This window comes from Cetorhinus maximus, chromosome 22, assembly GCF_964194155.1.
Source record: "Cetorhinus maximus chromosome 22, sCetMax3.hap1.1, whole genome shotgun sequence".
NCBI lineage: Eukaryota > Metazoa > Chordata > Chondrichthyes > Lamniformes > Cetorhinidae > Cetorhinus > Cetorhinus maximus.
The window spans coordinates 63,398,122-63,414,910 of NC_135900.1; the positions used below are offsets into that span (position 1 = coordinate 63,398,122).

General features: G+C 42.3%; 1 protein-coding gene across 1 annotated transcript in view; it reads left to right on the forward strand.

Annotated features, from left to right (window-relative positions):
- The window catches only part of LOC144696754 (sortilin-like), a 118,205-nt gene that overhangs the window by 52,537 nt on the left and 48,879 nt on the right, over nucleotides 1-16,789 (forward strand). The window contains exons 3-8 of the mRNA XM_078568437.1: nucleotides 1,726-1,802; nucleotides 8,615-8,717; nucleotides 8,822-9,001; nucleotides 9,147-9,220; nucleotides 10,573-10,619; nucleotides 15,106-15,242. Of these exons, the coding sequence (XP_078424563.1) occupies nucleotides 1,726-1,802; nucleotides 8,615-8,717; nucleotides 8,822-9,001; nucleotides 9,147-9,220; nucleotides 10,573-10,619; nucleotides 15,106-15,242 (618 nt within the window). The remainder of the gene's footprint in view (nucleotides 1-1,725; nucleotides 1,803-8,614; nucleotides 8,718-8,821; nucleotides 9,002-9,146; nucleotides 9,221-10,572; nucleotides 10,620-15,105; nucleotides 15,243-16,789) is intronic.

Here is a 16,789-nt window from a genome sequence, read left to right on the forward strand (position 1 = left end):
GGAGACTTTCTGAAAGTCAAATTCAACTTAAGGAACGAATCAGTTGGTACATTCCTGCCCAATATTCCTTTTGATTCCATCCGCCCCCTCCCCTGCCCCCCCACCATCCGCCCCCCACCATCCGCCCCCTCCCCTGCCCCCCCACCATCCGCCCCCTCCCCTGCCCCCCCACCATCCGCCCCACCATCTGCCCCCCACCATCCGCCCCCTCCCCTGCCCCCCACCATCCGCCCCCTCCCCTGCCCCCCCACCATCCGCCCCCTCCCCTGCCCCCCCACCATCCGCCCCACCATCTGCCCCCCACCATCCGCCCCCTCCCCTGCCCCCCACCATCCGCCCCCTCCCCTGCCCCCACCATCCGCCCCCTCCCCTGCCCCCCACCATCCGCCCCCTCCCCTGCCCCCCACCATCCGCCCCCCCAACTGCCCTCCATGTTTTAACCTCTGATTCATGACAACATTGCTCAGACTTCTCTTTGCTTTCTAGACGGTGTGTACTTTCTCTCTATATGGGGACATATCCCATTTCCCTAAATCTAGAGACCTAAGGCTTAGGGTATTCTGTGTGCATGGGGACTATTGGATTTTGCCCACATAAAGCTGTAGAACATCAGGAAGCTTGCTGCTGCTTTTCAGGTAGGATCACAGTAATCTGTTAGGGCAGGGCTAACTGGAGCTGAGTAGGGAGGACCCCAAGCCCCATGACGGATTTATCCCTCCGGTTTCTACCACTGCACCAGATCAGATGGTCAATAGTTAACAGTAACTTTGAACGCTGTTGGCCTGCTGGTGTTGAGAGAGAGAGGGAGAGGTTGATCCAGTTATCCACTTCCATTTCCAAACATGTTTCTGGGAGCCATTCTGACCATAAGTAAAACTTAGCTACACCCTAAGCCTCCCCAATACAGATAATTATGAACAACTGTCATGGGCAATTTTGGGGTAACTACAGACACACGCAGGTAAAGGGAGTTAGTAGGGCTGATTTTTATTACTGTTGAATTTTAATTACCCCCTCTCCTGCTGACAGGAGCACTCAGTCATTTAAAAGCCTCAGTTCAATTTCCATTCTCCTGGTGATGTGTCAAACTTGCATCTGATTGCAGCAAGGCAGTTTTGGGAGGGTGGGTGTTCGGGTATTGAACCATTGAAGTTTACAACTCAGAAGGAGGCATTCGGCCCATTGTGTCTGTGATGGATCATTGTTAGAGAATGTAAAATTAATTCCACTGCCCCGTCCTCTGTTTCTAGCCCTTCATCATCCTCTGCTTCATTGGGGAGGATATGAAGTGCAAAAAACAGTAACAAACTTTCAAACAATGTATAGTATAAAAGGTGGGGGAAGACAGCAGGAACCTTGAGCTATGTTACAAATTCGCTTCTCGGTAGCATGCTATGTAAAAAGCCATAAAAGTCCCTGTGAGATTTTTATAAATTGAATCCTCATCTTCATTATCTTGAAGGAATGAACACCTGCTTCCTTAACTTATTTTTGTGACAGTTTATAAAGCTTTTCTCAGAAACAGTTCCTTCAGTATTTGTGGTTACCTTGCTGGCAGTGAGGCAGTACACAGAATAGTGGCAAGAGATAGAATATGCTTGCTGCTTCTGCTGCTTCTCTTTTCCCCTACTTTTAGTAAACTTAAATATAACAATTGCCTTGTTATCTGGAAGTTTCCAACTATATTGTACTTTAGCACTAAAATTAATGCACATTTTTTTTCAGATCATTCTTGCTTTGACTACTTTTAACTTGCCACTTGTTTGGCTGTTTTTTGGCGGAACTTCACGACTGTACAGGAGGTAAGGCAGTGCCACTGAAATCCTTGTATCCTGCAGTTCTGGTTTAGGGCTCCACACCCGCAACAGAAAAGGGGGACTGATATAAACTCACGCTCTTCTGAAAATAAGTGGAGTAATTGTGAAAACATAGCTGTAAGAAGTGAACACAACGCAAGAAGACAAGAATTAGGAGCAGGAGTAGGCCATTCAGCCCCTTGAGCCACCTCCGCCATTCATTAAGATCATGGCTGATCTGGTTGTGGTCTCAACTCCACTTTCCTGCCTAACATACATAATCCCTGACTCCCTTGTTAATCAAAAGTCTGTCTAATTCACCCTTTAACGTTCAATGATCCAGCCTCCACTGTTCTCTGGGGAAGAGAATTCCACAGACTAATGACCGTCTGAGAGAGAAAAAATCCTCCTTATCTCAGTCTTAAATGAGAGGGGTTGCCATTGACCAGAAGGCTAAAAATTCTGTGGGGTACGAGAGCAGGTCAGGTCAGAGGGCATTCTGTGGTGTGTAACTCACTTCCTGATTCCCCAAAGCCTGGCAACCATCTACAAGGCACAAGTCAGCAGTCTGTTGGAATACTACTTGCCTGGATGAGTGCAGCTCAAACAACATTCGAAGCTCAACACAATCCACAAGGCAGCCCACTTGATCAGCACCCCATCCACCACCTTCAACATTCACTCTCTGCCATCTACAGGAGCTTTTCAAAAATTCTTCCTTGGGATATGACTATCACTGGCAATTTATTGCCCATCCCTTGTTTCCCCTTGAGGTGGTGGTGAGTCACCTTCTCAATCTGCTGTAGGCGATGTGGTGAAGATACTCCAAAATGCTATTGGGTCAGGAATTTGACCCAGTGGCTGTGGAGGAGTGGCATAATACATTCAAGTCATGATGGTGTGACTTCAGAGGGCAACATGGAGGTGATGGCATTGCCATGCACCTGTTATCCTTGTACATCTAGGAGGTCGCCGATTTGTTGTTAGACTGAACAGCAACACATTTAGTTGAATAAGGGAGATTTTTCCTAAGATCTTTATCAATAATAAATGAGTAGTGATTAACATGCCTATGTAAGTGGTAAACCTGGGCCTAAATTCAACAGCTTCTGAACACAGTCGTGGGGTCAAGTTGCATGATTAACCCACACACTTTGATTGTAATGCAGGCAGCATGCCAACTTTGTGCTGCCTGTTCATTTTAATAATTGCAGCATCCATCCAGTAGTAACTGTGCTCTTGTTTGTCTGATCAGCAAAAGGTCAATATCATTAGTGACTAGCACCTTTTAAATCCTGCCCATACCTCTTAAAGGAGAGGTAGGTTGTGACTGGAGCAGGTGTTGGCAGTCATGTAGAAATTGCACCTGACCTGGGTAGTATTGAATAAGAGTACAGCATGGGAGAACATTGGTTCCCAGGTTTCTGGACAATGCACTAGAGGCCTTGCTGGAGGAGGAGAGATGTTCTATATCTGAAGAGGGTCAGGAGGCCCTGCATGTTCAAAAGGCAGTGGGAACAAATAGTTTGTGGGGATCAATGTCAGAAGTCAAGCCCTGAAAACCTGAGTGCAGTGCCACAAGAAGTTTAATGACCTCATGCAATTGGGGTCCTCATGCATGGGCTGTTGCTGTCCATGCTCAGATGTGCTCTCCTAGGCAGGCAGAAGTCAGGCACTAAGGCAAATGTACCAGGATAATTAGTTGACTTCAGTGTGCAATTTGGAATCATTTCAATTAGAAATTTGGTTTGTAATGTTTATTGTGTGGTGGCTTTTATTTTTGTGTTGCGGCCTAGTGGGTGCTGTGATGACCTGTAAGGAAAAGGACTGCCAATGAATGGGGAATTGGAGTTGTGGTTACTGGGATCTATGTGGACAGCCCAGCCAAAAAAAGGGCTGAGTTAGTTGACTTGCCTCTCCCTCCTCCTCATGCTCCCACTTCTTAACTGCTTTGCTGAATAGCTGGTGGAAAAGGCTCTCTTCTCATGATGGCGAGGTAGTGCAGCATGGAGCACACCATGGTGAATCTTCACACCCACTTTGTTGAGTACTGCAGGGCTCTTGCAGACAGCGGGAGTGTTTTTTCATCTCACCAGTGGTCTGTTCTATCACATTTCTTATAGGTATGCTGCACATGTACATGGGTAGCACACTGGACTCATCAGCCATGATGTCAGCTGATATTCCTTGTGGCCCAGTATCTATCCTTTGGTTCACCATGGTGCTAATATCTCCAGCCTGGAGGGAACCAGATGCATAAAAGTTAATTGTATCAGTCACCTTCACAGCCGCTGGCAGAGTGGTCCTTGCACTCCTCTGAGGCTGCAGCAAATGGCAGATTTCAAGAAGGACATCTTTACCGAAGTACAGACATTGCACAAAGTGTTACTTTCCGAGGCTTAGGTAGGAGAATTGCTCCTTGAACATGGTGAGTGGATACGGCTTCCTGTCAAAAGCCACCATCCTCCTCCTCATCATCTTCTTCATCCTTATCATCACCTCTGTGCATTCTCTCAAGCATGCTGCATTTCAGGGGCAATGCCTAGCCATGCACTGTGTTGTCTGGGAGCAACTGGTTTGTGCAGGATCTTTGAAGTCAGCAAAAACCCCTTCAGCACCTGCCACACTAGTCCCTATAGACTTTCACAACTTTAAACAGCTATACAAAATACAAAACACTTATATAATTGAAGCCACAGCCAGAAGAAATCAGCCAGCAATTAACCTGATGATGCTTATAAATAGCGCAGCTGGGAGCAGTCCTTCCTGATGCTGAAAGCTACATGAGATTGAGAGGATGTTAGCTGGAATGAAGAGCTTAAATGGCAATGCTGGAGTCAAATCAGTATTGCACATATCTTAGTGCTGCCAACTGCCCAGTTTCTTTTGCCAATGACCTTTCATCAGAACTAATGTTTTCGTGATGAATAATTGACCTGAAACGTTAACTGTGTTTCTCTTCAGAGATGCTGCCTGACCTGAATTTTCTGTTTTTAATCCAAACTATGCAATGTGTAGGATCATAGCTGGTGTGCTGGAAGTTTATTACCTCAGATCAATGAAATAAAAATTTATTGTACTATGTAACATAACCTAGCCAAAATGACTTTCTTGTGGCTAATTGGGGAAGGGAGAAATCAATCAGTTCATTCTCTGCACCAGTAAGCATTACCTGTAACTATTACAACTCCTGCCTAATAATGACTGCTGAGGTATGGTCAGGTGCGAATATGACACGCACGCGCGCGCACACACACACACACACACACACACACATACCTGGACTAGATGGATTACACCCAAGAGTTCTGAAGGAGATAGCTGAAGAGATAGTGGAGGCGTTAGTGGTGATCTTGCAGGAATCACTCGAGTCAGGGAGGGTCCCAGAGGACTGGAAAATCGCTAATGTAACCCCCCTGTTTAAGAAGGGAGTGAGGCAAAAGACGGGAAATTACAGGCCGATTAGCCTGACCTCGGTCGTTGGTAAGATTTTAGAGTCCATTATTAATGATGAGATTTCAGAATACTTGGAAGTGCATGGTAAAATCGGGCAAAGTCAGCATGCTTTCATCAAGGGGAGGTCATGCCTGACAAATCTGTTAGAATTCTTTGAGGAGGTAACGAGTAGGTTAGACAAAGGAGAGCCAATGGATGTTATCTACTTGGACTTCCACAAGGCCTTTGACAAGGTGCTGCACAGGAGGCTGCTCAGTAAGATAAGAGCCCATGGTGTTAGAGGCAAGGTACTAGCATGGATAGAAGATTGGTTTTCTGGCAGGAGGCAGAGAGTGGGGATAAGGGGGTCCTTCTCAGGATGGCGGCCGGTGACTAGTGGAGTTCCGCAGGGGTCAGTGTTGGGACCACAACTTTTCACTTTATACATTAATGATCTAGATGAAGGAACTGAGGGCACCCTGGCTAAGTTTGCAGATGATACAAAGATAGGTGGAGGGACAGGTAGTATTGAGGAGGTGGGGAGGCTGCAGAAGGATTTGGATAGGTTAGGAGAATGGGCAAAGAAGTGGCAGATGGAATACAACGTGGGGAAGTGTGAGGTCATGCACTTTGGTAGGAAGAATAGAGGCATGGACTATTTTCTAAATGGGGAGAGAATTCAGAAATCTGGAGTGCAAAGGGACTTGGGACTCCTAGTCCAGGATTCTCTTAAGGTTAGGAAGGCAAATGCAATGTTGGCATTTATTTCGAGAGGACTAGAATATAAAAGCAGGGATGTGCTGCTGAGGCTTTACAAGGCTCTGGTCAGACCACATTTAGAATATTGTGAGCAATTTTGGGCTCCGTATCTCAGGAAGGAAGTGCTGGCCCTGGAGAGGGTCTGGAGGAGGTTCACGAGAACGATCCCAGGAATGAAAGGCTTAACATATGAGGAACATTTGAGGACTCTGGGTCTATACTCGATGGCATTTAGAAGGATGAGGGGGGATCTGATTGAAATTTACAGAATACTGAAAGGCCTGGATAGAGTGGACGTGGGGAAGATGTTTCCATTAGTAGGAGAGACTAGGACCCGAGGGCACAGCCTCAGAGTAAAGGCAAGACCTTTTAGAACAGACATGAGGAGAAACTTCTTTAGCCAGAGAGTGGTGAATCTATGGAATTCATTGCCACAGAAGGCTGTGGAGGCCAGGTCATTGAGTGTATTTAAGACCGGGATAGATAGGTTCTTGATTGGTAAGGGGATCAAAGGTTACGGGGAGAAGGTGGGAGAATGGGGTTGAGAAACTTATTAGCCATGATTTAATGGCGGAGCAGACTCGATGGGCCGAATGACCTAATTTCTGCTCCTATGTCTTATGGTCTTATGGTCACACAAATCATGTCACCACCAGATGGCAGCGTCAAGCGTTGATCTCTACCTATTGCCCACAGCTACAAGTGCCTGACGACTGTACTGTGACAGCGTGGCAAGGAATGTGTGTAGTTCTGCCATTATCCTACCCTCCCACCTACCATGAAAGTCTCATGAAAGGAAACTCAGGTGGTCTGTGTGACGAGCAGCATATTTATTACCTCTTGTTCCAGCCCAAGAAGGATAAAAGGTTCTCTGCCCCCGAGTCTGGTATCCAATCAACAGAGCTACAAGAGACTATCAGCATTTAGAACTTCACATGTCATTTGGGGGTAAAATTCAACATGTGGAGGCACAAAACAGGTAGTAGCAGATGGACTGTATGACTGGTGACAGATTTCCCCTCTACCCAGCTTTACCTGTCCCACCCCCTCTACCAGCTTATATTTCACCTCATTTCTATTTTTCCTTAGTTCTGTTAAAGAGTCATACGGACTTGAAACATTAACTGTGTTCCTCTCCGCAAATGCTGTCAGACCTGCTGAGTTTTTACAGCTATTTTTGTTTTTGTACAAATTTACTGAGCCTTGTTCCACACCTCCACCAACATTGAATTTTATCCGCATTATGTTTTTAATTATTCAATGCAATAAAATGACAAAGAAATGAAAGGTAGAAACTGGTGTGTGTGTGACTGTGTTTCTTGGGCAGAGAACAGGGGCAAAGCAATACCAATTTAGCAGTGGGTCAGCCTGTGCCCTGGGTACACTGTTAAATTCATTGGACTCTTTTTTTTCAACATCTTGGGCCCCTTGAATACCTCAGTGAGGGACTTAGACCTGTTAAAGAGCCTCTCTACAAAATGTGTTACCAATGAACAGGGCAGGACCCACCCTGCTCAAGAGCAGCTCTCCTTACCTCATGTTCCCTACAATCGCACCGCCCCCTCTCCTGCCCCCATATCTTGCTCCAGACACTTTCCCGCACCCCCCCTCCCCCCACACACATGTCCAAACTTAGTTTTTCTTCTGGGGTGGAGTGAGTTGCTTGTGGATACACATCCTGCACTGGTAGCTGACTCTAAATTTGTAGATGAAGCCAGCTTCATTTCTTGATGTTCCTTGGGTTTGGCCATGTGTGCGGAGTCTGGGTCCATCAACAGGCAATACAAAAATCTACCCCCTTAATCCATTGCCATAAAATATTAAGGAAGCACCAAAATACATTGAGTAATAACCAAGTTACAACTACATCCTGTCAACCTTGTGCCATATAGGGATAAGATTACCTTGAATCATTCTGGTCTTCTGCTTCATTGCATTCGATGGATGAAGTTTCTATTCCTACCGCCAACTGTAAGTTTATGTTTAATTTCTAAACATAATCTCTCATACTCAATCATAAGCATATAGAAAACAAATATATAGAAGTTGCAATATGGAAACAGGTCATTTTGAAATTGCATTGTGTGGTAATAGCGCTCAAATTTCTGACATATTTGTATGAAGACCCTTTGCCCACTTAGCTATTTTAGCAGACGTTATTTTGCTTTTCTACATTAACGAACTAAGGAATTTCATACGAGTATTTGCACACTAATTTTTCATACAAATTTTCAAACCAACAAAAACCTTAAATGCTACTTGCCATGCCTATTTTTCTCTTTTGCTACTCTCTGTTCCAGTTTCTTAATCATGCTTTTCCTCTCCATTCATCCCCTTTTCAGTTTTCTGTCCTTCATGTAAGTGTATCTTTTTACCCCATTCTTTACCTAATGCTTTACATCTTTCCAACTGTTAAGCATTTAAGAGACTGGACTTTGATGTATTAATTACAATACAACACTGCCTCGCCTCCCCTCTCTCTCTCAGCAGGGTAAAGAATGTGAATGATTGTTACTGTCCCTTCTGTTGTCTGACTGAAGGGTTTAGGAAAGGATCTTGTCTTTTTTATTCATTTGTAATTTATTTGGTGAAGATACAGATAAGTGATGTCCTTTGAATTGCAGTGAGGATTACGGGAAAACATTTGTTGACATCTCAACCATTCTCAACAACTATTATATACGGAAGGAATTTGGAATTAATGTAGGACCAGAGCACTCCAAGAAGGTGAGATTTTTTCAAAACAGGTGAAGCAAGAAATGTCCTCTCAACACAAAAAAGGAAACCCTGTGCAATTATTAATAATGTATTCCTTTGTCTTAAAATGAAAGGTAATTCTGACCGCTGATGAGTCAAGACACATCGGACATAGTGGAAAACAAAGTGGTGTAATAATTCGATCGAATGATTCTGGTGAAACATTTCATTCTATCCGTCTACCCTTCCACCCTGGCCAGCCGATGCTCTATCATTCTACCAATTCAGATTTCCTGCTGGCCTACAGTGCTGACGTGAGTGTCTCAAAGACAAAATCAGCCGAGCTTATAATTTTTAACTGTAACTGATAGCTGTAAAAATTCAGAAGGCCCCTGCTCAGCTTTTAGCATCAATGTTTGGTGGAAGCTCTCACTTTGATATTTCTTTCTCCCACTGCAGCATGTCCTGTGGCTTTCTCAGAACTTTGGTGCAACGTGGGTAACGATCCATCAATTTGTGTATACATACACCTGGTAAGTTTTTTTTTAAAACATTGGCAATGGATCTTACACTTTCTAGAACAGATCTTATGTATTTTTTTTTGTAGCAGCAGGTTTCTAACATTTTGGAAAATTGCACAGCAGTTTAAAGTATTTTGCCAGTGTTGTGCACTAAATAAAAGTGTTCCAGTGCTAGTAATTTTAAGTGTTATCTATTGGATTCTCCCTGACCCTTTCTTTTTCTGACAATATTGTCTTTTCTCATTTCACTTAAAGGCGCTATGACCAGACCAAATTAATGGACAGAAAAAAAACCACCTGCTCCATCAGGCCTGCCCAACACATGATAATTGAATCATCATAACTAGGCACTCCTCTGCACTGTTCCCTCCCCTCCGGCAACCACGTAATACGCTGAGGGAAGTGGGGCAGAGGGAAGAGAAAAACCAAGGAGCAATAATGAGAAAGCTTCTCTGGAAAGTTCCTTTTCCAACTCCCTCAGGCAATCAAAACCACTCCAAGGTTTTGTTGTTACATTGGAGCAGAAGTAGATCATTCCGTCCCTGAGCTTATTCCACTGTTAAGTTAGACTATGGTTAATCTGCACCTCAACCTCATTTAACTCCCTTTGTTTCATCTCCCTTGATATCCTGACCTAATAAAAATATCCACCATCATTAATCAAAAATGTTCCAGTGCTTCATACACAATGAGATATTTTGATCTACAGTGCTCACTGTTATACAGCAATCACTGCAGCTATTTTATTCATAGATTTTTATGATTCTGCAACACACTTTACTGTAGCTTTCTGACCAGGTAACCTTATGAATCTGGAACAATACAATGTTTTATGCTCCTGCTTGTTTGGCTGTTTGTAAACAAAAAATCTCAAAAACTGTTGTACGAATTTCAACGAAACTTGGTAAACAGATGGGGTATGTCCCAAGGAAGAAATGGTTAGTTTTTGGTGAAGGTGTAGACCCCATTCCTGGAATTCTTTTTAAGAATCCAATAACATTGGGAGATGGGGCAAATTTCCTTTTTTCTTTCAGAATGTTGTGGGTTGTTTTATTTATGATGTTGATTGTTTTAGAAGGTTATGGTTGTCCCAGCTGCTGTGGGGAATTTGTCCTTGCTCTCAAAATGTGAGCAGAGTTTTCAGAGCAGGTTGTTGGATATGGATTGCCCTGAAACCTCCACAGTGAGATGGAAGCTCTAAATATTTTTTTCAACTTTGTAGTTACAGAGAATCAATCAGGCAGGGGAAAGCCTCAAGGAAGAATTGCACAATTGTAATAGCTTTGAGTTAGCAGTGTGGCGGAGGTATGCGCTCTACTTAGTGCCCTCTTTACTTGTTTCTCATGATTTTCTTTGTTTCTTAGGGGACCTGGAAACACCATTTTCTTCTCAACTCACCCCAATGGCATTTGTGAGTTAACTGATTTTTAAAAATACTTCTGTTTGAAACCTGAGTTTGTTCTTACTCATTAATCGTCTCGCTTTCTTTAATTCTCTTTTATTCTCTCTCTCTCTCACCCTGACTTTCTCCTTTCAATCTCCAATTGCTGTTCTTGCTCTCAGTTGTGAGTAGACTCTCTCTTTTCCCCCTCTGTAGATATGTTTTTCTTGTTGGTTGACATGTAATTGCAGTGATCTGACATGCATTACCATGCTTTCAGTAGAATTGTGATGCTTTTCTTTGTAAAAATGTTGGAAGCTGTATTCAGTCTGCCTGTTATATATTCATGTTGTTTAGGCAAGCGTCTCTCGGTGGTCCAATGCTACCGTAACTGTACACACCATATGATCTTGGACTCAGTGCCCGGTCTGAGCTGAGTAATCTGGTCTCATCCAGCTGAGTGCCACAACATTTGAACCAGGAAAGGGGAAAATTTGGCCTGACTTCCCACTCTTATAATCCAGTGACTCCTATCTTTGGATGGACATGATTAAAAACAGGATCAGGTTTGAGTCTGATGCCCATTACAGGCAAATAGCTGCTGATACTTACTGAGGTGCAAATTGACTTGGCACGAAACAGACAATAGCGAATCAGCAGCCTGTTTTGCATTCAGCAAAGTCAATGAAAAGAATTGGTTGTGATGGCTGCTGGTTTGCTATTGCCTGGATTGGGCTACTTGCTAAAATAACTTCACTCCCATTGTTTCATTACATTTCTTAAATAGCACTTGTACAGCTACTCGATGATTACCAATACCTCGAGAATTGTACTTGAGCAAAGGTCAGCACCTGGAAAGAGAGAAACTGGGGGGAAATAAAAGGTATTGAGAGGGTTTTGCTCTGGTAAATACATTCACTTAGCACCCAGCTGGAAAAACTGTACATTTTTCTAATAAGCAATATCTTAATCTACTACCACTGGCATGGCAATGCTAAATTTAATGTAGGATGAATTTATCCACATTTTCCATCTCAATAAGCATAAGTGAGTCATTTAACCTAGACCAGTGAATATGACCATCCTTATCAATGAAGGGTCAGAAACAGCCAAAATGTAAAAATGATATTTTTCCAAAGCAGAACTGCTTGCTCAAGTCAAACATTAACAGTACCTTTTTCTACAAAACATATTCTCTTGAATGCATAAGAAAGCTTGAACGTTGATCGTATGTACAGTCAACATAGCTTCCACAATTTCACAAAGTGCACGGGATTGTTTTAAACACACCAGTGAAAGGGAATCAATGATGAAAGTCGATTGCACATTACGATGAAGAAGCCAATGAACATTTATATTTATAAAAGGACAAGTGTTGGCCTGAGCACAAAATTGACAAATCTGGGTAAAGGCGACGGTATTCCTCAGGATTAGAACTCTCTGGTAAGTGTGAAATTTATATTTTATTTCATAAACTGTTGTCCAATACAACTGAAACAGTATGTAAACATTATCATGAATCTACTTGGTAAAGATTAGTTTGCACTTGTGAAAGCAAGTGAAAAATATTCTGAGCCCAAAAAACCTTGGGGCTACCAGCATTCCGGGATAGGAGGAAGGCACTACAGGCTCTGTGGGTGCTGAGACCCAGGAAGAACCCAGGAACATAGGTCTCTGCCCAGAGAATCTCTGATGGGGCTTAGGGTGGGCAGAACTTCTGCCTGCCCCAAGCATAGCCTGTGACTTCTGAGGAAGGTTGGGGGGAGGGGGCAGCAAATTGTCATGCCAGGAACTCCTTCAGCTCTTGCATCCATTCTGCACAGCGATCTTAATGCCAGGAAAAACCTCTTATACGGGCCAGTTTAGAATACGTGGGGTTCCACCTGCAAGTTACAGGCTTGGACATGACTGAAACATAACTGGCATATTCTGGAATATCAGCCTCCTTATAAAGAATGTCGACCTGGATGGTGCCAATTGGCCTCTGAGCGACTTGCCACTGCTGCTTTTTCTTCCCCTTCTCCTGCATTGGTGCCCAGAATGTGCCTGGATTTGGCACAGGTGCCTATCAAATATATTTAAATGAAATGATTCTGCTCTGACCCCAAATATTCTAACTGGTTTGGGATTGGAGGTCAGTTGTGTCAGTTCTATCACATTAGAGCTGGTGGAATTAGCTTGAGGATGATGCAGGGTCCCAGGCCCAAACTATTCCACTGTACTTGAATCACATGAATTATTCAGTGCTTCTATGTCAGCAGAATATCTCCTATATTTCCAGTATGTTGAATGGAATTATTTAATTAATCTAATTTGTGTTCCCACAGATGGATCACCTTCATTTATAGCTGTTGTATTCAGTCCTCGAAGAGTTAACTTATCAGAGAAGGCCACGAAGATATTGGGTGCTGGAATGTAAATCCAACAGCAGCAAATCAGGGATTGTAGTATACTCTGCATGAGAAAGGAGCAGGCAAACCATTATTCTGTTCCATGATCATAACTGGGCTGACTTGGGAGTAGATCATATAAAACCAGGACCGACAGATGCTTGTCCACTGGCTTAAGGCTTTTTGTTAGGGGTTATGTGATGTCTTCTGAACCATTAATGATGCCCATGTCAGTGTGCAATCCAATAATGCCCAGATGTGCAGTCACACATAGTGAGCAATTTGCACAGGCAAAACCTGTCTTTGTGCTTCTCCAATTGCCTCCTTTAATCACCAGAATACCTTTCATGACAGCACTGGGACTCTTATCTAGCTCACCGTCATGCTCCTCTCCATCCACTTTTAATCCAGAGTGGAGAATCCTTTGAATCCCGAAGTTTGGCAGCCAGTGCTGCTTTTTAGATCCTTGAGAGCAAAGTGATGCAAAGATACAATTATAATTAATGTGCATTACTGTAATGGTGGTTTTTGTTTTGAGTTACTGTTGCCCAATGGCACAATGGTCCAGTAATGACTGAAACAATGTTGAAAATGCAAAACTTCCATGTAATAATGTATTATTTTTCTTTTGCTGTCAACTATAGTTATTTGTATATTTGGCTTGCAAATAAAAGTGAAAAGTGTACCTGTATGTATTTATCTGACCCTGAAGTAAAGAGATTTATTTTCCAAATTTCTCTCTCCAGTCTCTTCTTCCCACCGCCACACCAGTACTTTGTCCCCATTTCCATTTTACATGGCTTGAAACCTTTGTTATTTTGGCTGATTATCCTCCTGTTAGTTTCTGGAAGTTCATGTCATATATGACTTTATTTTGTCCTCTGGTTCCTGGATGTTTTATAGTGCTTGATTTGTCTTCAAGAAAATCAAAAATGTATTGGCAGCTATTCTATTCAATGTGGTAAGACACAAATAAAAAAGGGTCATGTATGTTGCAACTTTATTGAAGACAGGAAAAAATGTTAAAGCATAATTCCTTCAAATGCATCAGTTTGCTGTGCATGTTGACACTGCATGTTAATCTAGATTTATTATATTGGTTTCATCTGTCTGCATTACTAAAACTTGGTCCCAGTGTTACTTTAATTACCTATATATATATATAGAATTAATAAATAGCTCATGTGGCAGTGTATTCTTTCCTCTTGCTCATTGGGAAATGGTGAGTTAGAAGATTACTAATTATATAATTTTGAGTGGTGCAAACTAATGATCACAGAGCTGCACATGTACCTAAAATTGAAAAAGGCTTCATCCTTGTCTTCATCAAAATACAACTGACAAGAATAATTTAAGCTGTAAATGCTATATTAATTCTGGACATTCCGAATAGCTAACATTTTGAAGGTTGCACTTTAGAACTGATAATTTGAGATTGTTTACTTAATGATTTTCCACCGCCAAAGAAACTTATTGAGGGAAGTCCATGGCTTCAAACTCTCATGATCTTGGAGGCAACAGAGTTGGGGGTTTATATGAAGAAATGGGCCAAGCTGGTGGGTGGATATATTGTAAAGGTATTTTGACCATCAGTCAGTTGATTTGAATAATTTCCCCATTATGGTTAGGTGGTTTGAGATCCATAACAAGAAATTATAATAATGTTATTAAATTCCCTTCAATGAAGATCACAAGTTTTGGATAGTTACAATTATGTTGAAGAGAAAGTTTGCTAAACGTCCAGTTGCAATCTTTCAAGCTGTTTTGGAGCCTTCACTTGTGTTGTCCTATGTACTTTATGGTTGATGTGTGTAATATTAATCATTCTAAAGTCCTAAGCTAACAGGAATGGTTCCTCTAAAGCATGATTGAGATTCAAGTGATATGGTTAGTCTGAAGTCTCCACCTGAGAATAAAAAGCTGCAATATGTCCCTAACACTGACATGGCAATGAAGTTTCTAAGCAACTATTTTCTATGTTCAGTATGCATTCAATTTCTCAGGTGGGGCTGAACCCAGAGAGCCATTTTAACTAAAATGTGTGTGACTTCAAAACTAAATATAAGTGAGGTTTATGGGAGATGCAAACACTATCCATGAGTAAATGTTTTAATATCATTTTGCAGATGATAAAGATGCAAGAGGGGTACTGGAGCTAAAGAGGACAACGGATTTTGGAAAAACGTTTACAACACTTCTCACCAAGATATACTCGTTTGGTTTTGCTGGCCGTTTCCTCTTTGCCTCTGTTATCAGTAACCAGGTAAGATAACTACTTATATAATAAAAGCAAAATACTGCAGATGCTGGAAATCAGTAACAAAAACTGAAATTGCTGGAAATACTCTGGTCTGGTGGCATTTGTGGAGAGAGAAACAAAGTTAACATTTCTAGTCGAATATTACTCATCTTCAGAAGAAGAAGTCATATTCGACTCAATGTTAACTCTCTTCTCTCTCTCTCTCTCTCTCTCTCTCCACAAATGCTGCCAGACCTGTTGAAGATAATTACTTATACCTGAGCCACTTCTCCTTACGTTACCAACTCCATGAGTTGAGATTCTGAAGGAGTACATTGAAGTTTAATCAGTGTTCTGATCAGGCTACAACAGAAATATTGTAGACCATCTGATAGTCAAGATATAAAGGGATCATAGTGCAAAAAAGAGCATCCAGGCTAGTTGCTAATGTTATGGGGATCAGCTGTGAAGAACAATTATATAAAGTATAGCTCTTCAGCCTTGAAAACAGACAGTCTGAAGGGAATCACCTTAGAGGGAAAAATGAAATGCTTAACAGAATAGAAAAATTAACGAAGGGCAAGTATTTTCAGGTATGACAGAAGCAAGATGAGGCAAGTTCAGGGCAGACGTCAGGAATTATTTCTTAAATCTGATGCTGAAATGGAATTTCAGCAGAAGGGGAGTTGCTAAGGCCAGGACTCTGGATTCACTTAAGCAGCAGCAAGAATCAGAAATTGGAACACAATAGGGCTAGTATTCGGGAAGAATAAGATGAAATGGGCATTGGGGCTTTCACCATTAAAGTCTGTCCTTTTGACTGATGCATTCGTCATTCATCTTCTTGAAGGTCCAGAAATGTAATATCCAAGTATTTAGGTGTCAATGCAAAATCTTGCTTCAGCTATTTAGAACCTTGGTTAGACCACACCCAAATACTGTGTGCAGTTCTGGTCCCCTTACCTTGAGGATATTATTGCCATAGAGAGAGTGGTTCACCAGACTTGTTCCCAGGTTGGAGGGACTGTCATATGAAGAGAGGTTGGGGAAATTGGGCCTGTATTCTCTAGAGTTTCAAAGAAACTCATTGAAACCTACAAAATACTTAAAGGGATGGACAGGGTATATGCAGGTAAGATGTTTCCCCTGTTTGGGGAGTCTAGAACCAGGGGACACAATTTCAAAATAAAGGGGAAGCCACTTAGCTGAGCTGAGGGGAAATTCTTTGCTCAAGAGGTTCTCTACCCCAGAGGGCTGTGAAAGCTCAGTCATTGAGTATGTTCAAAACAGAGACTGACGGATTTCTAAATACCGATGACATAAAGGGGGGGGGGGTGGATATTGTGGGATAAAGGCATTGAAGTGGGTGATCAGCCATGATCGTATTGAATGACAGAGCAAGCTCAATGGGCTGAATGGCGTACTCCTGTTCCTATGTTTCTAATGCCCTCCTTCCGTTTGTCAGAACATCCTCTGTGGTGGACCTTAATGGTTAATGCAAACAACAAAGTAGTTGAAAAATGCTGAATATATTATTAATAAACTTTCAGCAAGAAGATCTTTTATTTCAA